Genomic DNA, 23,726 nt, shown 5'->3' with positions numbered 1-23,726 from the left:
ATATTCCTGCTTTTTCACATTGAATAGCAAAGGTCATGAAGTCACTATCATCACTTACCAGAGATTCAAAATAATGATGAGATCAGGCAAGAAAGGTACCAGAGGATTTGCAACTTCAGTTCAGAGCAGATCTGTTTTAAGAAGATCAGGAAAAGACTGCTTCGTTTGGCAGATGCTGCAGTGGGTGTCTCATTTGTTGACGGCAACATCTGGCACTGGATAGTGCACAGAGATTGTCAGCTCACTCCTCATTAGATTCATCACTCTCTTTTCTGTCTCCACGGAAAACTGGGAAGGGCTCCTTTCTGAGCTGCAAAAAGGGATGCTTTCCAAGTAAACTGGTGAAAATTCTTGGTGATTCTCCATGCTAATTACATGAACATTTTTTTCCCTTTCCTGCATCTTTAAATCAGTGAAATGAAAATCAACAGCTTTCTGATTTTGAACATCTTGGATTTGAGTCGACTAATTTAAATTTCCCACAGGGGAAAATGGAAACCAAGTCCAGTTGCCAAAGTGTGGTTCCTCCTTTCAGCTCAGGCAATAAAAGTCTGCTCCCTTCCACTCATGTGCATGTGATTTCATCTGCATCATGTACCTCAGATTTGCTCTGCAACAGGAGCTTAGAATTGGGCCAAGACTGACAGCAGGCTCTTGCAAATATCCAGTGCCTGGGACTTGTTACAGCATCTTGCATTCCCCATCTGGAGTGGGTTCATTCATAAAACTTCTCCTTTTTACCCTTCTAAATCTAAATGGCTCAGCATCCCTGTTTTTACAACTGTAACCCACCCCAGGTTCTGCTGGACAATCCAGAAAACCGTGGGCCTTAAGGATCTCTTTCTTTAAGTCAGTGCATGTGTTGTTCTTGCTGTGTTTTTCTCTTGCTCTATCAGCATTTAAAATCTACGAAAGTGTTCACGGGGTCATAGTAATTAACACATTGTATGAATATGTTATGTAGAGTTTCTGCCAGCCAGAAAAACTGAGGTGTAGGGTGTTTGATCATAATTATTACCAAAATCTTTGCTCTAGCTTTGTTTTTCACCTTGACCACTAAAAAGGGCTCACAGGTCTCCACACCCAGAGGAGCTGCCTCAGAGGCAGAGATGACATGCATTCAAATCAGAATTGTGATTTCATTCATGGCAGAGGTTGTGACTGCCTTGGCTGTTCTTTGAATAAAAATAACTTGGTTTTCCTGCTACCTGTGTGGTTTAGAAACGAGCGCTCATGAGCTGTGCCCACCTCTGGCATGTTTTGGAGGTCACAGCAGGAAACTTTTCCCTATCAAGCATGGGCCTGACCAACCCACCCTGGGGCACATGTCCCTTCCCCTTCCCATTCTGGAGTCCCTGAGGTGCTCTGGGGTGTTCTTGCAGCTGCATTCACACCTATTCCTCTCCCCTTTTCTGCCAGACTATCTGCCTGCTGTCAAGGGCAGGCCCTGGTTACCTTCCCTGTGTTTCAAAGTGCTGATTTCTTTCACCAGATCTGCCTTTACATGCCAGATACACGGAGCACTGATTTGTGCTCTTGCATTTATGGGACCGACAAACTCCTCTGTGTGTTTTCCCCACGTGTCCAGGAACCTGTCACTGTCTCTTCACACGTCGTGACCATTTCCAGCCTGACCCCTGCCACTGCCTACAACTGCAGCGTGACCACCTTCAGCCACAACAGCCCCAGCATCCCCACCTTCATTGCAGTCTCCACCATGGGTGAGCAGCACTTCCCCGCTTTCTTCTTCTTCCTCATCCAGCCACATCTGTTTCCCCTTGTTTTCTAAAGCTGCACCCTGTAATGCTGGCCCCAGGGGTTCTTTGTATCATGAAAAGGCTGCCAGATGTGGATGGGGTTGGGGAGCAGCTTTGGAAAGCTCTTAGAAAAGGCCCTTTGCACTTGACTTGGAAAAATGTAAACTAGGGGCTCAGTTCTGTTCTGGGCTTTAGAAATCAGGGACGTCGTTTGTGGTGTCAATACTAAACACCAGGGTATTGCTTGATGATATTTATGGAGAAAAATGTTTTCTCAGCCAAGCCCAAACAAGAGGGAAATCACATTCATAAGCAGTTAAGGCTTTCTGCATTCAGCAAAGAAGTAAGAGAGAAGAAAGATCCTCTGCAGCGTCTTCAGCCAAAAGGCTCCTGATGGAGGATCCCTGGGCATGTCATTTTCCAGAGTAATTAAGCAATTTCAACCCAGTATATTACAAACCCCGAGCTTATTATTTTGCTTCTGGGTCAGAAAAAGCATTGATTATTGTTGAGGAACAACTTCAGAGTGGAAATGTGCTTTGGAGACATAGATGATGATGAATATCTGTATTTTGTATTATCTTCACCATTTTTCCTTGTGTTATAAATGTCAGCTAAAAAGGAAAAAAATAATAAATCAGAACATGTTAAAGTTTAACAAAAATGCCAGAATGAAGTAATTTCCCCAAAGAAAATTTCTAAGAACAATAGCTACTCAAACTCTCCCTTTATCTCCTGTGGCAGATTTTTCTCTCTCTAACACTCCAGGCTCTTTGAGATAAGTTTAAAAAAATAGCATTGTCAACACTCAGGGAAAACCAAAACAAAATAAAAATGTCAGTGCTTCTGAACTGAATAACTGAGAGTCATTTTCTGTGTGTACAGTCACAGAGATGAACCCCAATGTCGTGGTAATCTCTGTGCTGGCCATCCTCAGTATCCTCCTGATTGGACTGCTGCTGGTCACTTTGGTTGTACTCAGGAGAAAACACCTACAAATGGCCAGGTAAGTCCAGATTTATGCTAACTACACCCAAAAAAAAAAAAAAAAAAAAACAAAAAAATCAACAACAAAAAAACCCCTTCAGACACCAACAAACATATCATGACAATAGTTCCAGGTGAGAATGCTTTTGTGTGTGGGTGCTACTTGAGGTGCTTGTGAACAGGGTGTCTTTGAAGGAGTTGTTTTGCTGCTGTTGAGCACATCTCCTTCTATCTGCTTTCACCCTTGACCTGACTGACAAGCCTCAACCTTTGTCTCATTTTGAGCTTTGCAGTATTGAGTCCATAAGTGCAATCATTTGTTACAGAAGGGTTGTGTCAGGAACACAAATGTTAATTAGGATCTGAGGCAAATGGGCATGAGCAGGACATCGAAGGGTTTTTTAAGTCTTTGATATGCTTTGGAACAGGAGATTTTTCCGTATAAACAGATAACATTTTCTAGAGAGTCTCTCTCTCACCATTTAGCAGTCTTCACCAATCTTTTGTACCTTGTGAATATTGAAATTCAGTTTCATTTTCTAAGTGATCTTACCTGCAACAGTTCACTTTGATGTGGCTTGTTATGGCCTGTGTGAGCTGTGGAAGTTTCCCCAAACCCTAGATATAGATATATATATATATATATATAGATATAGATAGGTTTACCTACTGGTTTTGAAGGTGTCACAGAGTCTTTGTCCTTTTTTAATCTATGTAATGTATTTTATATTAATTTACTGTACTGTGTCAAGGAAGGAAATTATTTTATGTAAAAACAAATTTACATAAAAAATCTTTTACTTAGCAGCCTAGCAGATGCTGCATTTTGTGTGTTGTGTCTTGTCCATGTACTCCATGCAACAGATGTCCACATCACACATAATTTTCAGGTTATCTTTTTAAGAAAACATTATGTAGTTTGTTCGTTTTTCATGTAATTGGCTCTGTAAAAATCCCAGTTAAATTAATTCTCTTTCCTATTTAATTACTGTGCAGCCAGCCCAAAGCTTTTTCTCTTCATCACTGCTTCTAGCCCCGGAAGATAAACACCCCAGAAGGAAATTTTAAAAATAAATCCAGTAAGAAGCTGCAAGCAATTGTTTGCTTAAATCAAGAAAATAGTCAAGTTAGTTTATAATTCATAGCTGAAAATAGTGTACTTGTGATAAAGACACTACAAGAATGTTTTTCAGGATTTTTTTTTCCTGCAGTTATTTTCGTAACTCAAAATTACCTATAATTATCCTGTAAAAAAGGACACAATTAAATAACTTCTCCTTAGAGTGGGAACAGTGAATATTTAGTATAGAAAGGTAAATATTTAACCTGTGTACTGAGGCCAGAAACCATTGCTAGTGCCAGGCTATGGAAAGCACAAATCTGAACAGAAAATAAGTTTAATTTGACAATTTCATTCTTTTGAAGCATTTTTAGGCAATTTAATCTCAGGTGGTGTTGAACATTTATTGGTTTTGGACAACTAGCTTAAGGGGTTTTAGTTATGTTCATTACATATTATCTCAGACCTGGTCACAGATGTGAGTATTCAGCACTTCCCTGCAACTCTAAGAGTTCTCTGTTAAATCATGCTCTTTGCAAGTGTTGTGAATCCAAAAATAGTAACTTTTTACTTAATGGTCTTCCTGGAACAGGGAGTGCGGGGCTGGGACCTTTGTGAATTTTGCATCTTTAGAGAGAGATGGAAAGCTCCCCTATAATTGGTGAGTGTTTGAAGCAAAGCTTACGTTTTTTTCCCCATCTCTGCTTTTTGGCAAATGTTATCTGTAATCTTAAAGTGCTTATTCTTTATGTTATTGCTGTCCCTCTTTAGGATAGAACTACTAGGCTTGTTAATTTTGTATTTTATTCCTCAAATGTATTTTATTTCTTGAATGATGACTGGAGGCATGCATTCTGTCACCTGCTATTTTTAGTAGGCAATGATGTATTTGCATGTCAGCCAAGTAGCATAATGTCTTTTGGGAGGATTTTTTTTTTTTTTGCTTTTCTCTTACAGACTTATTTCCTAAAATAACACAACTGTAGAAACTTGATCTATAAATTCATTAGCACTTCCATATATTTACATCCAGGAGTAAGCTTATTTGTAGATGACTAATTACCAACTGTCTTCATACAGTGCCTTTAATTAGTATTTCCTTACGTTACAAGACAAGAACAAGCCAACTCAAATATATACTGTAACTTAATGTTCAGTGCTGTTGAAAAAAATAATAAAAAACCCTAAATATTTCTTGGTAGTCTAGAAAATCACCTTCAAGGGTTGCAGGCACTGATATGGACTCTAAATCATCAGCTGAGTAGTATTTGAAGAAAGAAAATCTGTAGGATTAGCTTTCATAGAAGTAAAAGGCTCTGAGAGCTACCTGACTGGCACCAGTGTGGTCATTTTCCATCCTTATTTTGATAATCAAATGAGTGACAATGACAGACCCCCAAGGTTTACTGCTCTGCTGTTAACAATCAATGCAAAAACCTCTTATCTTTCAAGGCAAGTCCAAACACAGACACTTACAAGCATGACATCAGCCCCATTCCAGTAGGTCAGAAGAAAATACATGCCTTTACACCCATGCTCAGCTTTGCTGACAGCTAAGAAGTTGGAAAGAAAAGTTGGTGCAGAGGGAACTGCTTCCACGATCTCACAGGACACAGCCTGCCAGCCAGGCTGGCATTAAATGGATTGACACTGCACCACCACAAGCCTTTTGCTAATAAGCCTTGCAAGAGAACTAACAAGCCCAGCAAATCTTGTCAATATCTCACTGTGCTGCTAATTAACTGGATATTAAACAAGCTTCACTTGCTTGGTTTAGCTTTAATAGCAGCCAGCTGTATGCAGTACAAATGAAACCATCCCTCAGCTTCTCTTGCTTGGGCTATATTAATGGCAAAAAAAAGTCAGAAGATCAAACACTCGTGTTAATTAAATAGCCAAGCTTGAATGAAATTATTAAACTAGCAACAGACTTTATTAAAATCATAAAATGCTTTTTTAATGGGAAGGGAATTGATAGGTTTGGATGCAAAAGTGAAGGTTCTTGTTGCTTTAGTATATATATATATATGTATGTATGTATGTATGTATGTTTGTGTGTATATGCATATTTGTATACATATATAAATTAAATTATAAAAATATAAACAGAGGAAAGCATTCCTGCTTAATATCTCCAAAACTTTTTTGTAACTGAAAGCAGTTATCTTATGGTCATTTTTTCTTATAGTCCTTATTTTATCTTATCTTATGGTCCTTTTTTCTCTGAGAGTTGTTTTGTGTGCCTCTGTTGTCTAATGTCAAGACCAGATCCACAATCCATCAAGGCAGTCAGGTGGGAAATATGGCCCTAAAACCAGAGAGAAGGATTGGCTCATTCCAGGGATCTAGTCAGGGAGCTATGAGCATATCCACTAATTCCTAAGGGAGGCTCAGCAGAGTTTTCAGGATTTGAGCAATCTCTGCATCTCTTTCTTTTAATTAAGTTGTTCCGTATGCCTGAGCAGGGTGTGAAAGACTACATGATTGAAGAAAAAAAACAGTATTGTATTTATTGGGCAATTACATATTTTTCATATGTCGAATAAAATGAATTGTTTTACCTGTCAGAGCTCCTAGTCTGTGAATACAAATCAGTTTGCAAGTATGTTATCCAGTGATTTGATAAAGAGTGGAAAATCCTTGTGAGGATTGACAATGAAAGAAGCCCTGGCTTGAATAATTCCTTCTGCCTCTGCAGGCAAGAGGAAATAAAAGTCTCACGTGGAGTTTTTCAAAGGAAAGAGAAGTATTCCAGCAACATCATCACTTCTCTGTCCCAAGCCTAATGGAAACCTCTGTGGCACCAGAGATCTGTTTATGGAAAACCAAATTTCATCCTCAGTCCAGCCTCATAAAAACTCAGACAACAAATGAGCCTTAAGGGTCGGACTCTACAGTTGTTGTGGTATACGAGTAACCAGAAAGGGCTCTGGCCTCTGGCTGAGCCACACAATTCCTACCAAAGTCTGGGGAAGGTGCCCTGCAGAAAGTGCACTGCCCGTTTCCTCTACAGCAGCAAAACTCATTGAAGCATAACTTGGAGTTTTCACTGCATGGGCAGAAGATTTCCTCCCTGCTTGGAAGATTGAGACTAATCTCAATGATTAGTCATTTGACATGACTTGTTTATCAGGGAAAACACCATGTCTAGCAACTTCATAAGGGCCAAAGGACATACTGAACATGGAAATTTAACTTTGTGTTTCCTCTTTAGAACAGCTGCTGAAGCATGGTATCACTTTTAAGGCAGCAGATTTTCTGATAGGGAAAAAAACAGACTGAGGGTGTATCTGACTAAAAAAACCCCAAACCCTCTACTGGAGCCAAGTTTGATTAAGCTTCATGAGTTTTTTATATTTGTGAAGTACCTGGAGCCCATTTCACCAATAGATAGAACTGGCCTGAGTGGGTTTCCTGAATTAATACAGAGCAGAACCTGGTAAACAGCTTGCAAATACAGATGTTTAGAATCATTTTGTACTCATATTTTCTTTAGCCACAGTAAAATCTGCTGTGGATAGTTATTCACAGAAACCACAGTTAGAAGGACTGTTCAAGCAATGTTTAGATTAAAACCTAGGAAAGAATTTAAGGCACTCTGCAAAATGTTTTACAGATGCCTTGAGGAATCTGACTCAATACAGGGTATTAGGAGACATTGGAAGCATTTGAATTTATCTCCAATATAGATCTTCTGATATCCACAGGATCACCTGCAGGAACAAATGTGGGAGATTATTGTAGCTTTATGTGAAAAAAACAAACCATATCAGTACTGAATATCTCAAAACATTGGAAATAGGCTTAATACCACCTATGCAATGGCTGGAAATCTGTCAATGAAATTTCCCACTCACTTTACTCTCTGAAAATTAGGAATAACAGGCCTGAATCAATATGATAAGACATATTTATTTCAATCATATAGAATTTTGTGTTGGATAGCTGAAAATCCTGTAGGTTGAGGAGTAAAAAATCTAGGGATGCTAATAATATTCTCAGGAAGTAAGTAAGAAGTAGGATTTATGGGTCTAGCTGATTTTTTAAATAGAATTTGCTGATCTCCTGATTTCTGTTTGTCTTACTAACTCTCCTCACTTTTTCATCTTTATGTGTGTTATTTATTAATGCTCACAGGCGTAGAAGTGTATTTGCTTTCCTAACTCTGCTACCCTCATGCCTTTGGACTGATTATCTTTTGGCATTTTATGTTAATCCTTGGTAAGTGATTTACTTGTTTTTCCATATGCAATGTGTAAACAATGTGAATTTCTATGACATAAGAAATGTGTGGTGCCTTTGTTCTCAAACGGGTCAAAGCTTTTGAAGATATAATGTTCTTGTACTGGAACATGGACTGGAGAGGATGTGGGTATCAAAGTATTTGCTACCCTGCTTCATCTGGTTTCTGTTTATGCTCCAACCCATTCTGGTATTATAAAGCTAATCTGACAGTGGTCATCAAATCCATCTCATTGCTGTCTTTGCAAATTTGCTGCTTCATTCTAAGTCCTGGCTTCTTCTGTCCTGGTTATTTACATGTTCATTGCCTGGCACTGACTGCTGCTGCTGCTGTTCTATTACTAAAATTGCCTGATCGTGCCCCACCTGTTTGGTGTGTGATGTCAAATACATTTGTTTTTCAAAGCTGCTCTTATGCTCTCCTGATGTCAGTGAAAGTTTTGCTCTTAAGAAAAACAGTTTGCTGAGAATGGATACAACTAGGAGTCCCAGAGAGTAAAAATAGGGTCAATGTGTGCACATCTCATTCTCTATGTGTGCATATTTAATACTTTAGTCTGCAAATAATTTCTAAGGATTTAGTAAACACTTGATTGTTTTCTTGAAAATACCTAACAAAGCCACTCATCTACTTAGAACCAGAATTGTTTTACAAACCACTTAACAAATAATTACAATTGACTATGACCCATAAAATGCCTATTTCATGTAAAGAAAGTTAAGTTCTTGATGGTTGTGGGTCCAAGTTTTAGAGTTTTACAAAGAAGGTGGTACTGAGGTTAAGATTTTATTTCCCAAGCATTTACCCTGGAGTTACCATGAGGCACCAAAGCCCTGGCAGGCAGACATCAACATCTCCAGCACAGGGATTTTTGAGACTGATTTTCCTTGGATTACAGTGGGTCTGTAGAAAAACCCATCCAAATTTTCAGTAGGCCTAGAAATGAGAGTGTTTATGTAAACAAAAAAAGGTCCATTTCTTCTGTCAGGAAAACAAAAGCCTGTTCTCCACATACACACCCTGCTGAGGAGCACGTGGGGGTGTTCCCCACCCATCCAAGGTTGCTGTTAAATTTGGAACTTGTCTGGTGCAAACTCAGTTAACTCCTGAGCTGCACAGAGGTGGAAGGTCAGGCAAGCAGGTGATTATTTTGGAGATCTCTTGGCTGGTCAAGAAGCCCAAAGTGGCCACTTTCAATGGCATTGCTTCAAAAATGTTGTCATCTTTTGTCCCTCTGCCTTTTTTCTTTTATTATGCATTAGCTCACCTTTCCAGATGTGTATCTTTCTTCAGAGGTTTCCTTTTCAATCAACCTACCTGTTTTAGTCTAGATGATTAAGTGTACAGGAGCTGAAGTGGAATGAGATAAGATTAATCCCTCTTTTTGTATTTTAATCTGTAGAGTAAATGGAATAGCAGATGACACACCAGCTAATGTTTCAAATGCTTTTGTTTTGCACACAAGTTGGTTTCAAATATTTATGAACACTCAGGAAACAATTGCAATGCTAAGAAACAGAGGCCTCTTGAGACTATCAAAGCACATGAAATTCTTGCTGAGAAAAGTATGCCAATCATTTGTTTTATTGCCTCTTGAAGTGGTCCTTGGAGAAGCATTCTTAGAAGCATTCCTATCATAAAGAGTATTTAGTTGGTTTTTTTTTTCTTTTCAAATTAATTCTTATGTGCTTGACATTAAAAGGTTTACCATCGTCACAGGGGATAGAGGTGTGTTGAATAATTTAGTGGAATTAACTTTAAGATTTCACTGGAAAAAATCTTTGAAGATAGAAAATAAATACTACTCATTTAGGTGTACAGTACCTCTGAATGTACAGATAACATGATAAGCTGAAGAGGTTTATAAAAATCTCCACATTAATATGAAGCTGGTATTGTCATAGCTCTTGTTAATTCTGCAGGCAAAGCTCCTCATCTAAATAGAAAGGTAATTTGACAAAATAACAAAATTACTACAGATTGTGGCTGCTCCACAAACTGAATATTTTGTAAAATTTGATTTCGGAAAGCAGTCCTTTATTGTTTTTTAATGTAACTTCTAAACTTAACAAGATAGGAAAATGAAAATACTCCACTTTTTAATATTTCTTTCTGTATATTTTCATTATTTAGAATTTAGAAGTCTTCTCCTTTAATTTACTAATTGAAGCTGTGAACCAAGGGATCTAGACATAATTTTCATATAACCATGAAATTAAAATTAGCATCATTATAATCTGAAAAATGAACAGGTATTTTTAATGCCCAGGAATTAAAAATTGACACTACTAAAATTCCTTCTGAGTAAGCAAGAATCTATTTGAGCTCTGTGGCTAATGGAACAGAGGAGATCAGTATTTTTAGACCTCTAGCCAAGTGATTCCAGGGTGCTTGCTTTGTGTACTTATTGTTGCAACAACAAAATGAGCACACATCCCCCCTCCAAAAAACCACCTGGTTGTTGTTGTTGTTGTAGGGCAGTTTTTAAGTCCAAAACTTTGGGTTTTACTGCTGAACACACTCAGAAACCTGCTCACAACTGTTGCTAGTGAATTACATCACTGATAAATCATTGTTTTACATGACTGGCACAATTATCTCCAGCTGTTAAAAGTCAATTAAATGATCTAATGTTTAAGCTTGAGTCCCACTGAGGTGAGTAGGATATTTGCCATTGTCTTTATTTATCATCATAAGCAGGTTATGAGACAGGCCCTTTCTTTTGTCCTTCACCTTTTCCTGAATTTGCAAGTGGTGCTCTTGTCCCTTTACCCAACAGATGCTTCTCCTTCACAATTACTCTCCAGTGTTGACATCCTATTTCCAAGCTCAACTGGGACTCAGCCCCAGCCCACCCAAAGCCAATGGGTCAGGATTTATAGGGTACCCATGGGTTTTTCTGGGCACAGATTTTCCTTTTCAGTGTCAGGTCATTCTCAGAGCCACAGAACGGGATATGGATCCTGCTGGGGTCAACAGAAATGTTGCTATCACCTTAAAATTGTCCAAGTTATTATCACCAATCTCCTCCTGAGTATGATGAAAAAATATACATTCTTAAATCAGTACTGTCTTTGAATAAAGGTTGTACAACTGTTCAGGGTATGAAAAACACTTCCCTTTATTTATTTTTTTTTTTTTACAGGAGTAAAAATGGATTAAAGAAGAGGAAGCTGACCAAGTACGTAACTTCTTTGATACTTAAAGGAATAATGCCTTAGACTAAATAGGCATTATGGAATACATGGCATAGTGGTATTTTAGTTACCAATATAGAAAACTTCTTGATAGACGTATCCCAAGAGAGATACCTGAAAGCAGAAAACAAACAAAAAACAGAAAGCAATTTTGCTCAACAGATTGTAGTAAAACATACAAAATCAGTCATCAGGGAAAAGATCAATTATCCAATTTAGTGATTTCAACCGAGCTTATCCTTAGTTAAAAATTGCAAATGGTGAAAAAAACTGGGATGCATTTGGGTGTAGTGATATTTCCCTATTGACATGGGGCTCTCATTAGTTGTTGCTAGAACATTAGATCATTAATGCCAGCGGGTAAACAGGAGTAATTAAGTAGTGATAAGACAGGTTCCTTTGGGCATATTGCCTCAAAGTAAATGAGAAGATTACTGTGTACATGCTTCAGTAGCTTGTAAATTAGAGTATGATAATTAGGTGAGGGAAGCTGTTTACCTGTGTTTCCTTACTCAGAGCATCAGCCTAATTATTTCTGCGTTATGTTCAGGGGCTGTGCCTGACTAACAGATAGAGCTCACCTGGCAAAAAAGTGTGGAGAGATGGCAGTCATTAAATCAAGGCTGATTTGTACCTACTGAAGCTCTCCATGGTTTTTGTACAGATATATACCACCTTTTTTTAGCCACCATCTCTCTGGGAAGAGAATTTGACTTATAATTGCAAATGTGTATAGCCAGCAGAGAAAGCAGTCAGGGCAGTGGCATCCAAAATGTAATACACCCACCATTTGGTGGCCCTGAAGCACAAGGTTTGTCCTTATTTCTTTCTAGCATTAACAGCTGAAAATAGATATTTATGACTTGAGAGTATTCTGGGGGAATGAAATGAAAGGTACTACAAAAATCGGGGGGTTTTTTACCTAATTTCTCTGTATTTTTCTTTTAAAGCCCTGTCCAGTTGGACGATTTTGATGGATACATCAAGGATATGGCCAAAGATTCAGATTATAAATTTTCTCTGCAATTTGAGGTAAATCTCTGAGGATTCTGCCCTCTGCCATGCTCAGATCAGTTTTCCAAGGTGTTAAGGCTGCATGGCATGCTCCTCTGTGCTCTGTGTTAGTCCATCTGCGGTGTTGCTGGGCAGGCCAACTTCCCTTCCTCTTCTGCAGAATTTTTCAAGTGAAGCTTGGTGTTGTTAAATCCTACATTTAGTAAACTGATTGGAGTGGCTTGTCACATCCAATTTAACTGTCAGAATAACACACTTGCTTTAAGTTTAGGACATGCTGGCAACCTGAATTAAATTTGGCATTTTAATGGCTTTATTTTATATATTTAATGTCCTTAATCTGAGAGGAAGCACTGGAATCAGGAAGTAGCATCAGACGTCTCTATAAGAGCAAGGAGATTTTCCTAAGAGAAGCTCAGGTGCATTCTGTTAAATACCCAAAATTTTAAGTCAGTTTAGCAGTATAACACTAAATCCCTATCCTGGGGCTGTTTCTCAAAGATTTAAACATGGAAAGGCAGTGGGGAGGACTCTCAGGGTGTTTCCATGATCCCTTCCTTACAGCAAATTCCCCTGATGCACCACATATAACACATAACTCCTGAAGATGATGACTAGAAAGACCTTCCAAGCATTTCCCCAAGACTGAAAGCCCTACTTGAGGGCTTGAAGAAGCCCCTTTAAGGGGAGCAGAGATGACTACCACAGAAGTAACTTAGCAAGCCCCTGGTTTGGCAGTGTTCTGGTTGAGTGTGGGTAGAGAGGAGCAATTCTGAGTCACAGCCAGGATGGCAGCAGTGTGTTGGCAACACCAGGAGGAGAAACCTCAGCACTGCTCTCCAGCCACTTGGAGCCCTACTCAGAGGCATCATATAAGGAAAATCAGCTGCCTGGAGCACAACTCAGGCATCAAATAAGAAGAATCAGTGTCATCCTGCTGCCAGTTTGTGATTTATGGGTGTATTCTGCCTGCTGCCTGCCACGAGTAATCACGAAGAATTATTCTCTGGGTGTTTTTTTGAGGCTGACCTTGGCATTTTCCTTTCTGTTGTCTCAGGAGCTAAAACTGATTGGGCTGGACATCCCCCACTTTGCTGCTGATCTCCCCATGAATCGCTGTAAAAATCGCTACACAAATATCCTGCCATGTAAGTACAACAGTCACCAAATCCTGCTAAAATCGCTAGAGAGGGAAAGAAGAGTTCTAATAAGAAAACTGGAGAATCAGGTGATTTTCTAAGACAGATAAAAGCCTGTTCTACAATCCTGCTCTTACAGAGAACCAAGCAAGGGATGTTTTTTGTTAGCTTTGAGTAGATGTAGCTTCCTGGAAATGTTTATCATGGCAAGAGTTTGGAGTTGAGAAACACAAAGTCTTTCATGCTACTGAGAAGTGTTACTGTGTTTCTCTTAGGATTTTAATGAAACCTAAGGGAGCCCAAAGGGACAGCACTTGGAGGGGGTGTTTGCAGAACACTAATAATGGGGTGTCCATTCAGTGTTTGCTGAAGCAAACATTGCTCTCTTAGTCAACACGAGAATTTTCTATTTTTTTAATAGATTATTTTTGGCCATTTCCTATAGGATTAATTTAAATTTTGCCTAGTTGGAGATGAGTGCCATACTTGAGAGGTGATTTTTTTCCTAATTTGTTTTTCCTTTCACAGATGATTTCAGTCGTGTCCGATTAGTCTCGATGAATGAAGAAGAGGGATCCGACTACATTAATGCCAACTACATCCCTGTGAGTACAGAGGTCTGGTCAGTGTGCAGTTCAGTGTCCTGCACAGCTTGAAAATACCACAATATTTCCTGGAAGCTCCATCATGTTCTCAGCATCTCCTTCAGATTCCAAATATTTTGCCTACAGGGGACAGCCACCAAAAAAAGAAAGAAAAAATTTTAAAAAGGGGTGGAGAGGGAAGGGTTTTTTTGGCAAATTTTGCTTCAGTAGCTGTGAATCTTTGTGAAACTTCGATTGGACTGGTAGGGAAATAAGCAGGAAATGTTAAAATGATTCATTGGCCCTTTAAGATAGCGAGGTAAAACATAGATGTTCACATGAGAAATCTGAATTCTCAAATGAGAAATCTTTCTAGATTTCTACTGCACGTGGGGGAAAACGAGCTAAGCCAGACACTCCAAATGCACAAAATGCACACAGCCCAGATGGTGCGTGGAGAGAACTTCTGCTTTCTGCCTCCTCTCTGGTGCTTCCCCTGAGCCTCCCTCCACCTGGCAGAGAGCAGCCACTTACCGGGGGTAGCATCCACGGATTCAGGATAATTAAAGTGTACACAGAGCTGTAGGAAAATATTTTGACACTGAGGGCTGGCGGAAAGCTCATCAGCTCTCTCCACTCTTCCCTGAGCTCATGCAGTCACTTGGGCTTATCCCTGTGGTGCCATGAGAGGCTACCTGGAACAGAGGCTAGACAGTGTTAAAGGAATAAAATAGGTATTTATTAAAAGGCCTTCAAAAGACAGACCTTGGGCAGTACAAGAGCCTGGCCAAGGCTACACTCAAGATGGACAACTGGTCAAACAATGAGTTTTCACACTTTTACAAGTTTTTGGTTCATTTCCATGTTGGGGTTAATTGTCCAATTACAGCTTCAGGTTATGAAGTCCCATTCTCCCAGATTGCTCTCCTCAGTTTGCTGTTTATAAGTTTTGGGCCTGAAGCTGCAATGGAGTCCTTGGCTCTCAGGCTGGAAAAGGATTGTTTTGTCTGACTGAACTGTGAGAACTTGCTAACACTTTAAATCAAGTTCAGAGTTGCATACTAATGCATTACAGAATCTGGAAAATATGAAAGCTAAAACTTCACTGCCACAAGGGTTTGCCTCTCTGGTAGCCTCTGTGCTGTGGCTCAGTGGGGGCTGGGGAGCAACATCCACTGGGCTGCTCTGCATGGACAGGAGGCAGGGCACCACTGCAGCCCTTGAGGAAGAGGCCTTTCACTGGGGGACCATAGACAAAGGAACACTTTTGCAATCTTGCTGTAGATAGACCTGACCCTGGCTGTGCTGGGTCAGCATTATGGAGCAAGGAGGAGCCTTTGGATGAGTCAGAGGAGCCACTTCCCTGTCACTGTGGCATTGCTCAAGTGTGCAGTGTTGAGCCATTTGTCTGTGCTTAGCTTCTCTGTGTCCAGAGCAGGAACCTGAGCACTCACACTGCAAGGGCCTGAGCTCACAGAGAATCAGGAAAGAAAAATGTCCCAGGATTCACATAGCTCAGGAAACTTCTGTTGCATGGGAGTGTGGATAACAGGATCTTAAGCAGAAATCCCTTTCAGTTGTTCAGTTCTGCTTTGCATCACAGTGCTGACCATTGAAACTGGGACAAACACGTGATGTTGATGCTGTTTTTTTTCTGATAATCATTTTTCCACTGAGTCCCTGCCTCCAAATACAGAAACCAGGGGTGATCTATCCCTCTGCTAAAAGGGATTTGTCACTTAGGTGAGACATAGCCCAAGCAGAACAGGCAGCAATTTCTCTGTAATGCAAAAAACTGGAATTGAGCTGACTTGCAGAGATGTCTGGAGGAAGCCACTTGAGGAAAGTGCTCCCAAATCGCAAATAATTTTATGATCCACATACAGTGGTGGCACAGGAATTGCCCAATTTGCACGGGAACATACTGTGTGTTGGACATATTTTTTGCTCTTGCTAGGAATATAAAATAACTTTCCAAATGCAATTTTGATGATACAGTCTCAACAAATATGGTTATAGCAGATGCCAAAAGGGGCACTTTGTGGTCTTTTATTATAGCCTAAATAAAGTCCTAATATTACAGTCTTTTGGTTTTGGAGAGGAGAAAGGAGTCTTTCCAACTAAAATCATGTTCACGGGTATAGGAAAGGGAATATGTGCATATAAAGCATCTTAGCATCCCTTAAGAGCATTGACTCAGTATCTTCTCTATTATTTTAAGCAGAAATCTTTTTTTTTTTTTTTTTTATTTTAAGGCTTTATGACATAAACACGTGCATATCATCCTGTTCCATTGACATCAGTGACTGAAAATCACCACAGATTAACAAACCCTAAAATAACATTATCTGGAAGGAGCTTTAACTTTCTTTTAAGGTTCTTATTACTTGCTTTTTTAATGTTGCCTTTTCTGCTCTCTAGGCAAATGATTTATGTGGTAATGGCTTCATTTTCTTCATTTTAGATTGCTTATGCTTTGGGAGCATCAAAATCTAGCAAAAGTTGTCATCACAAAATAAATACAAAAAAAATTTCTTTATATTAGAAATCACTTTTAGAAGTACAAATTGAATGTGAGCAAGCTAAAAAAATATGAGAAATACATGTTCTGAAGCAGTAACCATGTTGGTAACCAGGATCTACCTCTTTGTCTTTTAGGGTTATAATTCACCCCAGGAATACATTGCGACCCAAGGACCACTGCCAGAAACTAGGAATGATTTTTGGAAGATGGTTCTCCAGCAAAAATCACAAATCATTGTTATGCTCACTCAGTGCAATGAGAAAAGACGGGTACGTAACAAAACCTTATAGGCAGGGTAAAAGAAACCACTCTGAAAAAGAGCTCTTTAATGCTGAGTGAATGTCTTTGCATTGGTTCTGATCACAAGGCAGCATCACAACCAGCCCTGGAATGGCATCTACCTTCCCATTTCAGCACCACCTTCGACATTCCCTGATCTTCCCTGACCTCCTTTGATCTTTCCTGAGCTTCTTTGTCCTTTCTTGACCTACTTGGGCCTTCCCTCACTTGCTGCACCTTCTTTGATTTTTCCTGACTGTCTCTGACCATCTCTGACCTTCTCTGACCTTCTTTGACTTTTATGACCTTCCCTGACCTTCTTTGACCTCTTCTCACCTTTTATGACCTTCTTTGATCTTCTTTGACCTGCTTTGACATTTTCTGAACTACTTCAACATTCTTTGACTTTCCCTGACCTTCTTCAACCTTCCTTTATTTTCCTTTACCTTCTCTGACTTGCTTTGACGTGCTTTGATGTTGACTTTCCCCAGCTTTCTTTAACCTTCCTCAACCGCCTTTGAACCTCTTTGGCAATCCCAGATCTTCTCCAACCTTTTTTGCCCTTTTGCCTCCCCTGACCTTACTTTGAAGCCTCTCCCCTTACATGAGGAGAGACTGAGGGAGCTGTGACTCTTCATCGTGGAAAAGAGAGGGCTCCAGGGATCTTGTGCCTGTGTACAAATACCTGATGGGAGGGAATGGAGACGATGGACTCCTTTAGTAGTGACTTGCCCAGTGACAGGTCAAGAGGTGATGTGCACAAATTAGAAAACCACATTAAATTCCTTCTGAAGTCAGGAAACACTTATTTACTGTGAGGGGGGCTGAGCACTAGGGCAGGTTGCCCAGAGCTTGTGGAGTCTCCATCCTTGCAGCTATTTCAAAGTCATCTGGACATGGTCTAGAGCTGGCTCTAGGTGACACTGCTTGAGAGGGGAGGGGCTCGAACAAGATGACCTCCAGGGGTCCCTTCCAGCCTCAGGCCTTCTGGGATTCTGCACTTTTAAGTTTAAATAATTACAAAATACAAGTTTATCTTTACATTTCCCCTTGATATGGTAATAGAAATATTTGGAATATAATGGGGGGGGGGGGGCTTATATGGCATTCTCTTTCCCAGAGTTTTGGTCCATTTAGACCTATTAAATCAGGAAGAATAACAAAAGGCACTCTTTTTCTATTCTTTGCTGTGCTCAAGCGGCTCTTCTGAAAACTAACACACAGCTGATGGCCACAATTAAATGGGAATGGTCAGACTGGAACTCATAGCAGGATAAATTACCTTTTATTGCAGCATCAAGTGAACAATGGTGTAGGCATTGCTAACCCTGAGGTTCTTCATCCTTTTTGCTAACCCTGAGGTTCTGCATCCTTTTGCGTGTGCTTCTTTCTATAGATGTGTATCTTTATGTAAATGTATCTTTATATAATTACAAATATGCCTGGCTTTTCCTTGGTTTCAGGTGAAATGTGACCATTACTGGCCTTTCACAGAAGATCCTGTTGCATATGGGGATATCATAGTGGAGATGCTGAGCGAGGAGGAGCACACGGACTGGGTGTACCGCAGCTTCCGCATCAGCTACGTGAGTGAAACACTTTGCCAAAGGAGGGGGTAGGATTTCAGTCCAGCCTTTTCTTTAACTTTGGTCCATTTCTGGCATTCAGTGGAAAACACTTAAGAGAGATTGATATCTTTACCCTCACTTCACATGGGCAAATGACAAAATCGCAAAACTTTCCCCTAAAATTGCTGTCTCTGAATTTCTCAGCAAGGTGCGAGGCTGAAACAAAAGTAGTACCAGAGCTCTGGACACTTCTGTGGTACCAATAATTACTGATTTAAATAATTAAATGTGTGAATTTCTTCTTTTCTGCATCTCAGGCACACCTTGCTATAAATTATTCAAAACTTGAAAATACCAATGGAAGAATTGCAAATATTTTTCAGAAGGGCAATTCTGCAATAACCATGTCTACCTGTAAAGTACTGAAACAAATGTGGGAATATGTGGTGTCCAAATGAAAGCTCCCCAGACTTTCAAGCATTTCCGTCCACATTTGTTTCCGGCATCAGCTCGCTGCCAACACCATCTAATTAAGGAAAGGTTAGGGATATGGAGGGGATGTGGAAAAAGCTATGCACTGGCAATTCACCACTGACCCAGGACATTATATGTTGTGTTCAGGATCTTACTTCATCTGAAGCCAGTAGAATTTTTAGTACTGTAAATGTTTTTCTTTTTTATAATGAGCTTTTTTTTCCTAAGCGTTTCCTCTGATAATGTTTTTTCTTCCCTTTTTTTTGTTTGTTTGTTTGGTTGTTTTTTTTCTTTAAAACTTGAAAATCTATCAAGAGTACAGGCTTGACTGTTTGCCAACAGTGTTCTTTATCTGTGGTAAAATCAAAAAAGAAGGAATGGAATTAGAGGAGGAAAAAAGCCCAGAGCTGAAAAATGCAACAGTTCTTGATTTAAAAGCAAAATAAGATGAAAGTACCACAGGGACAAAAGCAAAAAGCAAATCCCAAACCCAGAAACAGGAAGTTCACACCATTCTGATAATGATGGTCTGAAATCCCCCCCACTTTGTAATCAAATACCATGTTTCTTCTTTACCCATTTTTTTGGCTGGCTTCAGTTTTTTTAGGCTGTATGTGGGAAAAAAACTGAAAAGCACTAAATGACAAAAAAGCCCTCAGTGTGACTGCTAAAACTCCTGTTCTGCTTCTCCCACCAGGCTGATGAGGTGCAGGACGTGATGCATTTTAACTACACCGCCTGGCCAGACCACGGCGTCCCCACCACCAACGCTGCTGAGAGCATCCTACAGTTTGTACAGATGGTCAGGCAGAAATCAGCAAAGACTAAAGGCCCCATGGTCATACACTGCAGGTAAATGCTTCAAGGAAAAGGTGACAGGACCAGGTGTGAAATTAAATCGGTTGGGGAACTGTGAGAAGGAGAGATTTTTGGGATCTGCTCACCTGGTGGCTGAAGATGTTTCTCTCTGGTGTTATGCAGCTCTCACCTGTAACCTCATGGAGAAATTCATAGAGGATATTGTTCCTTGAGCAAAAAAAGTGCTCAGTAAGCCTGAAGAGAGATTTATATATAATATTAGGAAATCAAATCCTGTATTTACTGCTTAATTGTTCTGGGAAGGAACAGAAGCAAGTATCAGAGAGCTGGGCAACAGCTGTAGTGTTTTCTTTTTCTCAGTGAGGATTCTTATAGCAGCAAAGAGGGATATTTTCAGATAGAATTTTTAGACTATACTGTGCATCTTAGACCACATTGATTAAAAGTAACAATGCTACCAAATTAGCGGGGGGGGGGGGGCAAAGAAAGAATTTATGGATCAACTCCTGCAGCAATTGTTTTCAGGCTTTAAAGAAGGCAGAGAATGAATTTCTCAGGTAATATCCCCAATTAATATGTCAGGAGTTCCATTGTATTAAGCTAGTTGAGAAATTAACACAACAAAAGCCAAAATAAAGACCTGTTTTGTGATACTTATGTTGAACTGTGTTGAGATGAACTGTTAAACATTATTGCGAACACTTCGAAGGCTTTTCAGGAAAAGTATGACAAAACAGAAGCAAGAAGTTTTGCTAAGATACCCTTAGTAGTAGGGAAGGTGTTGAGATGCTGTGTGAAACTCTGTAGAACCTCTAACGTTGCACTCATTGAAATCTGACTTTAACATCACAAGTGAAATTACAATGCAAAGAATTGTACACACATGAGAATCTCTAAAGGAAAGCAGTGTGTATTTTTTCTGGTTGCTAAGCTTCCCTTTGGGGAAAATGAAGATTTTTTTCAGCTGAGTGGTAGCTATTTGTGTCTCATGCTCCTAAGGCAGAAGTCCTGGAGTGCAGACTCTCCTGGGTGGCTTGTCCTTTGAGGACAAGCTGCTGTAGTGCCAAGAGCTTTGCAGTGTGGAGAGCTGTGGAGCTGAGTCCTGCAGGTGTGAGCCCGCTGTCTCTGGGCATCCCTTGGTCCGAGCAGGTCTCTGCAGTTCTGCTTCCAGCCCCTGGAGTTACAGAGGTCTCATGAAGTTTGTGAGGGGAGTGGTGACAGCAGGAAGAGCAGAGAGCCAAGGGTGGGTGAGGGTGTTTGTGTGCACGTTCTGTGTGTGAGTGCATCCACCCTGCCCAACCGATGGACCATGGGTTGTGTGCTGGTAAATCCCACAGACCCACCAGCCTGCCTGACCTCAGATTAGTTCTATCTGACTCTTACAACTGCAGGACTCCTGCCTTTTGCAGTTTTGCCACTGCTTTTGCTGTGTGTCCCCTTCAGAAGGGCCTGGTTTGAGGTGAAGGTCTGTGTGTGTTGCAGTGCTGGCGTGGGACGGACAGGAACGTTCATAGCCCTCGACCGGCTCTTGCAGCACATCCGTGACCACGAGTTTGTGGATATTTTGGGCCTGGTGTCGGACATGAGGTCCTACAGAATGTCCATGGTGCAGACAGAGGTAGGATCTGTTCACTTCAGCGCTGTGACAATGGTCCTGTGTCATTGTTGTGCCCATTTCATACCCCTCTTTAGCATGTTCCTGTCTAATGACTGTTGCTCCCCCTGAGCACTTGGCAAAATCACTATGAATCAATAGAATCAAGTTTTCATCTTCATTGTGATCTTGTCACATTGATCTGCTGCATAGGTGGGTTTGGTGATATATCTGCAATCTCACTGTCTGTCAGAGGAAATTAGTTATTCTCACCTTCTGTGAAATGAATGTGCAGACAACACATTAGAAGAGATTAACATATGAAATTTTCAAACCGCACTGTAAAGAGCTGGGCTTGCTGAGGGGATTAATGGCTCATGAAATGGTATCAGTATTGGACAGCCTTGTTCAAGTATCATGTTGGTATCATCCAGCCAAGCATTGGAGCTCATTACACAATGGAATTTCAAACAAGCCAAACAGAAAAAGATTTTTGACTCTGCCAGACACCCTGTTTGCCCCTCTCCCTACCCAAATATCTACTGGGTAGTTCTTTTTCTGTTTCTAAGACAAAAGTATATAGACAATATATATCTAGGGCATAAAACCAGGGGGGGATCACAAACTCTTTCTTCAAAGCAGAAGATTTTACGCATCTGAACCTTCCCAGTTCCTACCTAGTAATGAGGAAACGATTTCATATTTCATGCCTGTTGTACTCTTCCTTGGTTAGACGCACCGTGGCAACCTCCATGCAGTTGGAAGTGCCACCATCATTGTTTTCAGGCTGGGATGTTTGTTGCCAAAGTTTGTTGAATTGAGAGCAAAGCAAAAAACTTGTAGCAGGAAGAGGAGGAAGAAAACCTGCAGTGACAACAACCAGCATCTGGAAATGAAAAAAAAAGTAATTTTCAGTCCATTCTGGATCATTCCTATCAAACTGCCACTTTTCATCACAATTCACTGCATTAATCCAAAGGCAGATCCTTATGTAAACACCAGAGGAAAAAAAAAAATCCTGATGGTTGATTGATTTCAGCTGCAACTGTTATCACTCCAGAAGTGATGTGGAGTTTTGTAGGGTTGTTTTCTGTTTTTTTGTTGTTTTTTTTTTTTTTTTTTAATTACATTTTTTTCATGTAGAACCTCATTGTCTGCCTAGGGCTGATGTTTAAGGGCAGTTACTGAGCTCCTGCTGCTACAAGCAGTGGCCAAGTGACACTGACACTCAGTCACAGAGGCCACCAAACAGTTTTTCCTTACAAAATCTGAAACCATTGACAACTCATCTGAGTTCACATTGTCTTGTATGCTGGAAACTTGGCAGCGTCTCAGTAAGCAGTTTAAAAAAACATGTGGCACAGGCCCAAAAAGGGGTTTAGAATGGGGAATATCCTGAATTGAAACCAGTCTCTCCAAATTAACTACCCTCTGAACAAAACTGGGGTTTTCTTTTCATTGATAAATAAGTCAAACACTAAGGAACATTCACCTCATTGAAATATTTCAGTTGCATATGTGGTGTGTGTGCAATTTGTGGCACAGAAAGCCTTCAGACATCTTTCTTGGAATTTATTTATTGATTTATAGGCAACGTAAAGTAGACCCACTTTAACTCAGATTCAACTCTTCTGTCATCACTCAGGTTATTAAAAGGTGATTATAGTGCCAGGTGGATTTCATTCATTCAGGTTATTTATAGGTGATTATGGTGCCAGGTGGATTTCATTCATTCAGAAGGGATTTTCCCTTCTGCTGTCTGTAAACAATTGTGGACTATTGTTTTGGGAGCTGATAACTCCCTCTGTGCATTGTGAGGGGCTGAGGTGGCAGACATGGAGCTGTGCAGGCTGTTGCTGTGAACTATCAAACTGTTTCACTGGTTGGGATTTTGCCATGCTTTCTGAGGTGCAAAAAGTGCCCAATGATTTGGTCTTTTCTTCTAGGAACAGTACATTTTTATTCACCAGTGTGTGCAGTTGATGTGGCAGAAGAAGAAGCAGCAATTCTGCATCAGTGATGTCATATATGAGAATGTCAGCAAGTCCTAGTGCAGAGCCACAGGTGGTAAGTCAGGCAAGCCTGGCCCTGTGCCATGCCCACAGCCCCACAAACCCGTTCCAGGAGCTTTGCTGGCAGTTTGGGGCTTTTCTTATTCCTCTTCCATGTTCACACGGACACTGAGGGAAAAATCCATCTAGCCTCTCGCAGTAAATAATCCGCTAGCCTTTCCATGGCACTGTAAGGAAATATGGGCTTACTGATGTTTAAAGAGAATCTGAACTCCTGATGAGCCATCTAACCATTCCCTGCCACTTGTCCTAACATGCCTTGCAAAGCTTAAAGGGAGGGAAAACTTCAGTATCTTCAGTTATTCTCAAAAAAGAATTTTGCCTGGTTACCAAAGCCCCAGCAGAGGGTTGGAGATGCTCTTCTGGAGGGTAAGTTAGTAACCAAAAAGCAGTGACATGAAACAGTGGGAAGTTT

The 23,726-nt window shown here is 40.3% G+C and overlaps 1 protein-coding gene across 2 annotated transcripts in view; it reads left to right on the top strand.

The window, feature by feature from the left end:
* The window catches only part of PTPRO (protein tyrosine phosphatase receptor type O), a 144,591-nt gene that overhangs the window by 119,753 nt on the left and 1,112 nt on the right, over nucleotides 1–23,726 (top strand). The window contains exons 14-26 of one of the 2 annotated variants that reach the window (XM_066184461.1): nucleotides 1,589–1,721; nucleotides 2,643–2,763; nucleotides 4,397–4,465; nucleotides 7,942–8,025; nucleotides 11,193–11,228; nucleotides 12,195–12,276; nucleotides 13,316–13,406; nucleotides 13,926–14,002; nucleotides 16,640–16,774; nucleotides 18,248–18,370; nucleotides 19,524–19,678; nucleotides 21,128–21,263; nucleotides 23,186–23,306. In XM_066184461.1, coding sequence (XP_066040558.1) covers nucleotides 1,589–1,721; nucleotides 2,643–2,763; nucleotides 4,397–4,465; nucleotides 7,942–8,025; nucleotides 11,193–11,228; nucleotides 12,195–12,276; nucleotides 13,316–13,406; nucleotides 13,926–14,002; nucleotides 16,640–16,774; nucleotides 18,248–18,370; nucleotides 19,524–19,678; nucleotides 21,128–21,263; nucleotides 23,186–23,290 — 1,347 coding nt within the window. In that variant the 3' untranslated portion in view covers nucleotides 23,291–23,306. The remainder of the gene's footprint in view (nucleotides 1–1,588; nucleotides 1,722–2,642; nucleotides 2,764–4,396; nucleotides 4,466–7,941; nucleotides 8,026–11,192; nucleotides 11,229–12,194; nucleotides 12,277–13,315; nucleotides 13,407–13,925; nucleotides 14,003–16,639; nucleotides 16,775–18,247; nucleotides 18,371–19,523; nucleotides 19,679–21,127; nucleotides 21,264–23,185; nucleotides 23,307–23,726) is intronic. The other variant, XM_066184462.1, reaches the window with a different exon arrangement.

Source organism: Chamaea fasciata, unplaced genomic scaffold (genome assembly GCF_029207755.1).
Source record: "Chamaea fasciata isolate MVZ Bird 193981 ecotype frontalis unplaced genomic scaffold, bChaFas1.0.hap1 SCAF_5, whole genome shotgun sequence".
Taxonomy (NCBI): Eukaryota; Metazoa; Chordata; class Aves; order Passeriformes; family Sylviidae; genus Chamaea; species Chamaea fasciata.
This window is presented reverse-complemented; position numbering and strand designations above follow the sequence as displayed.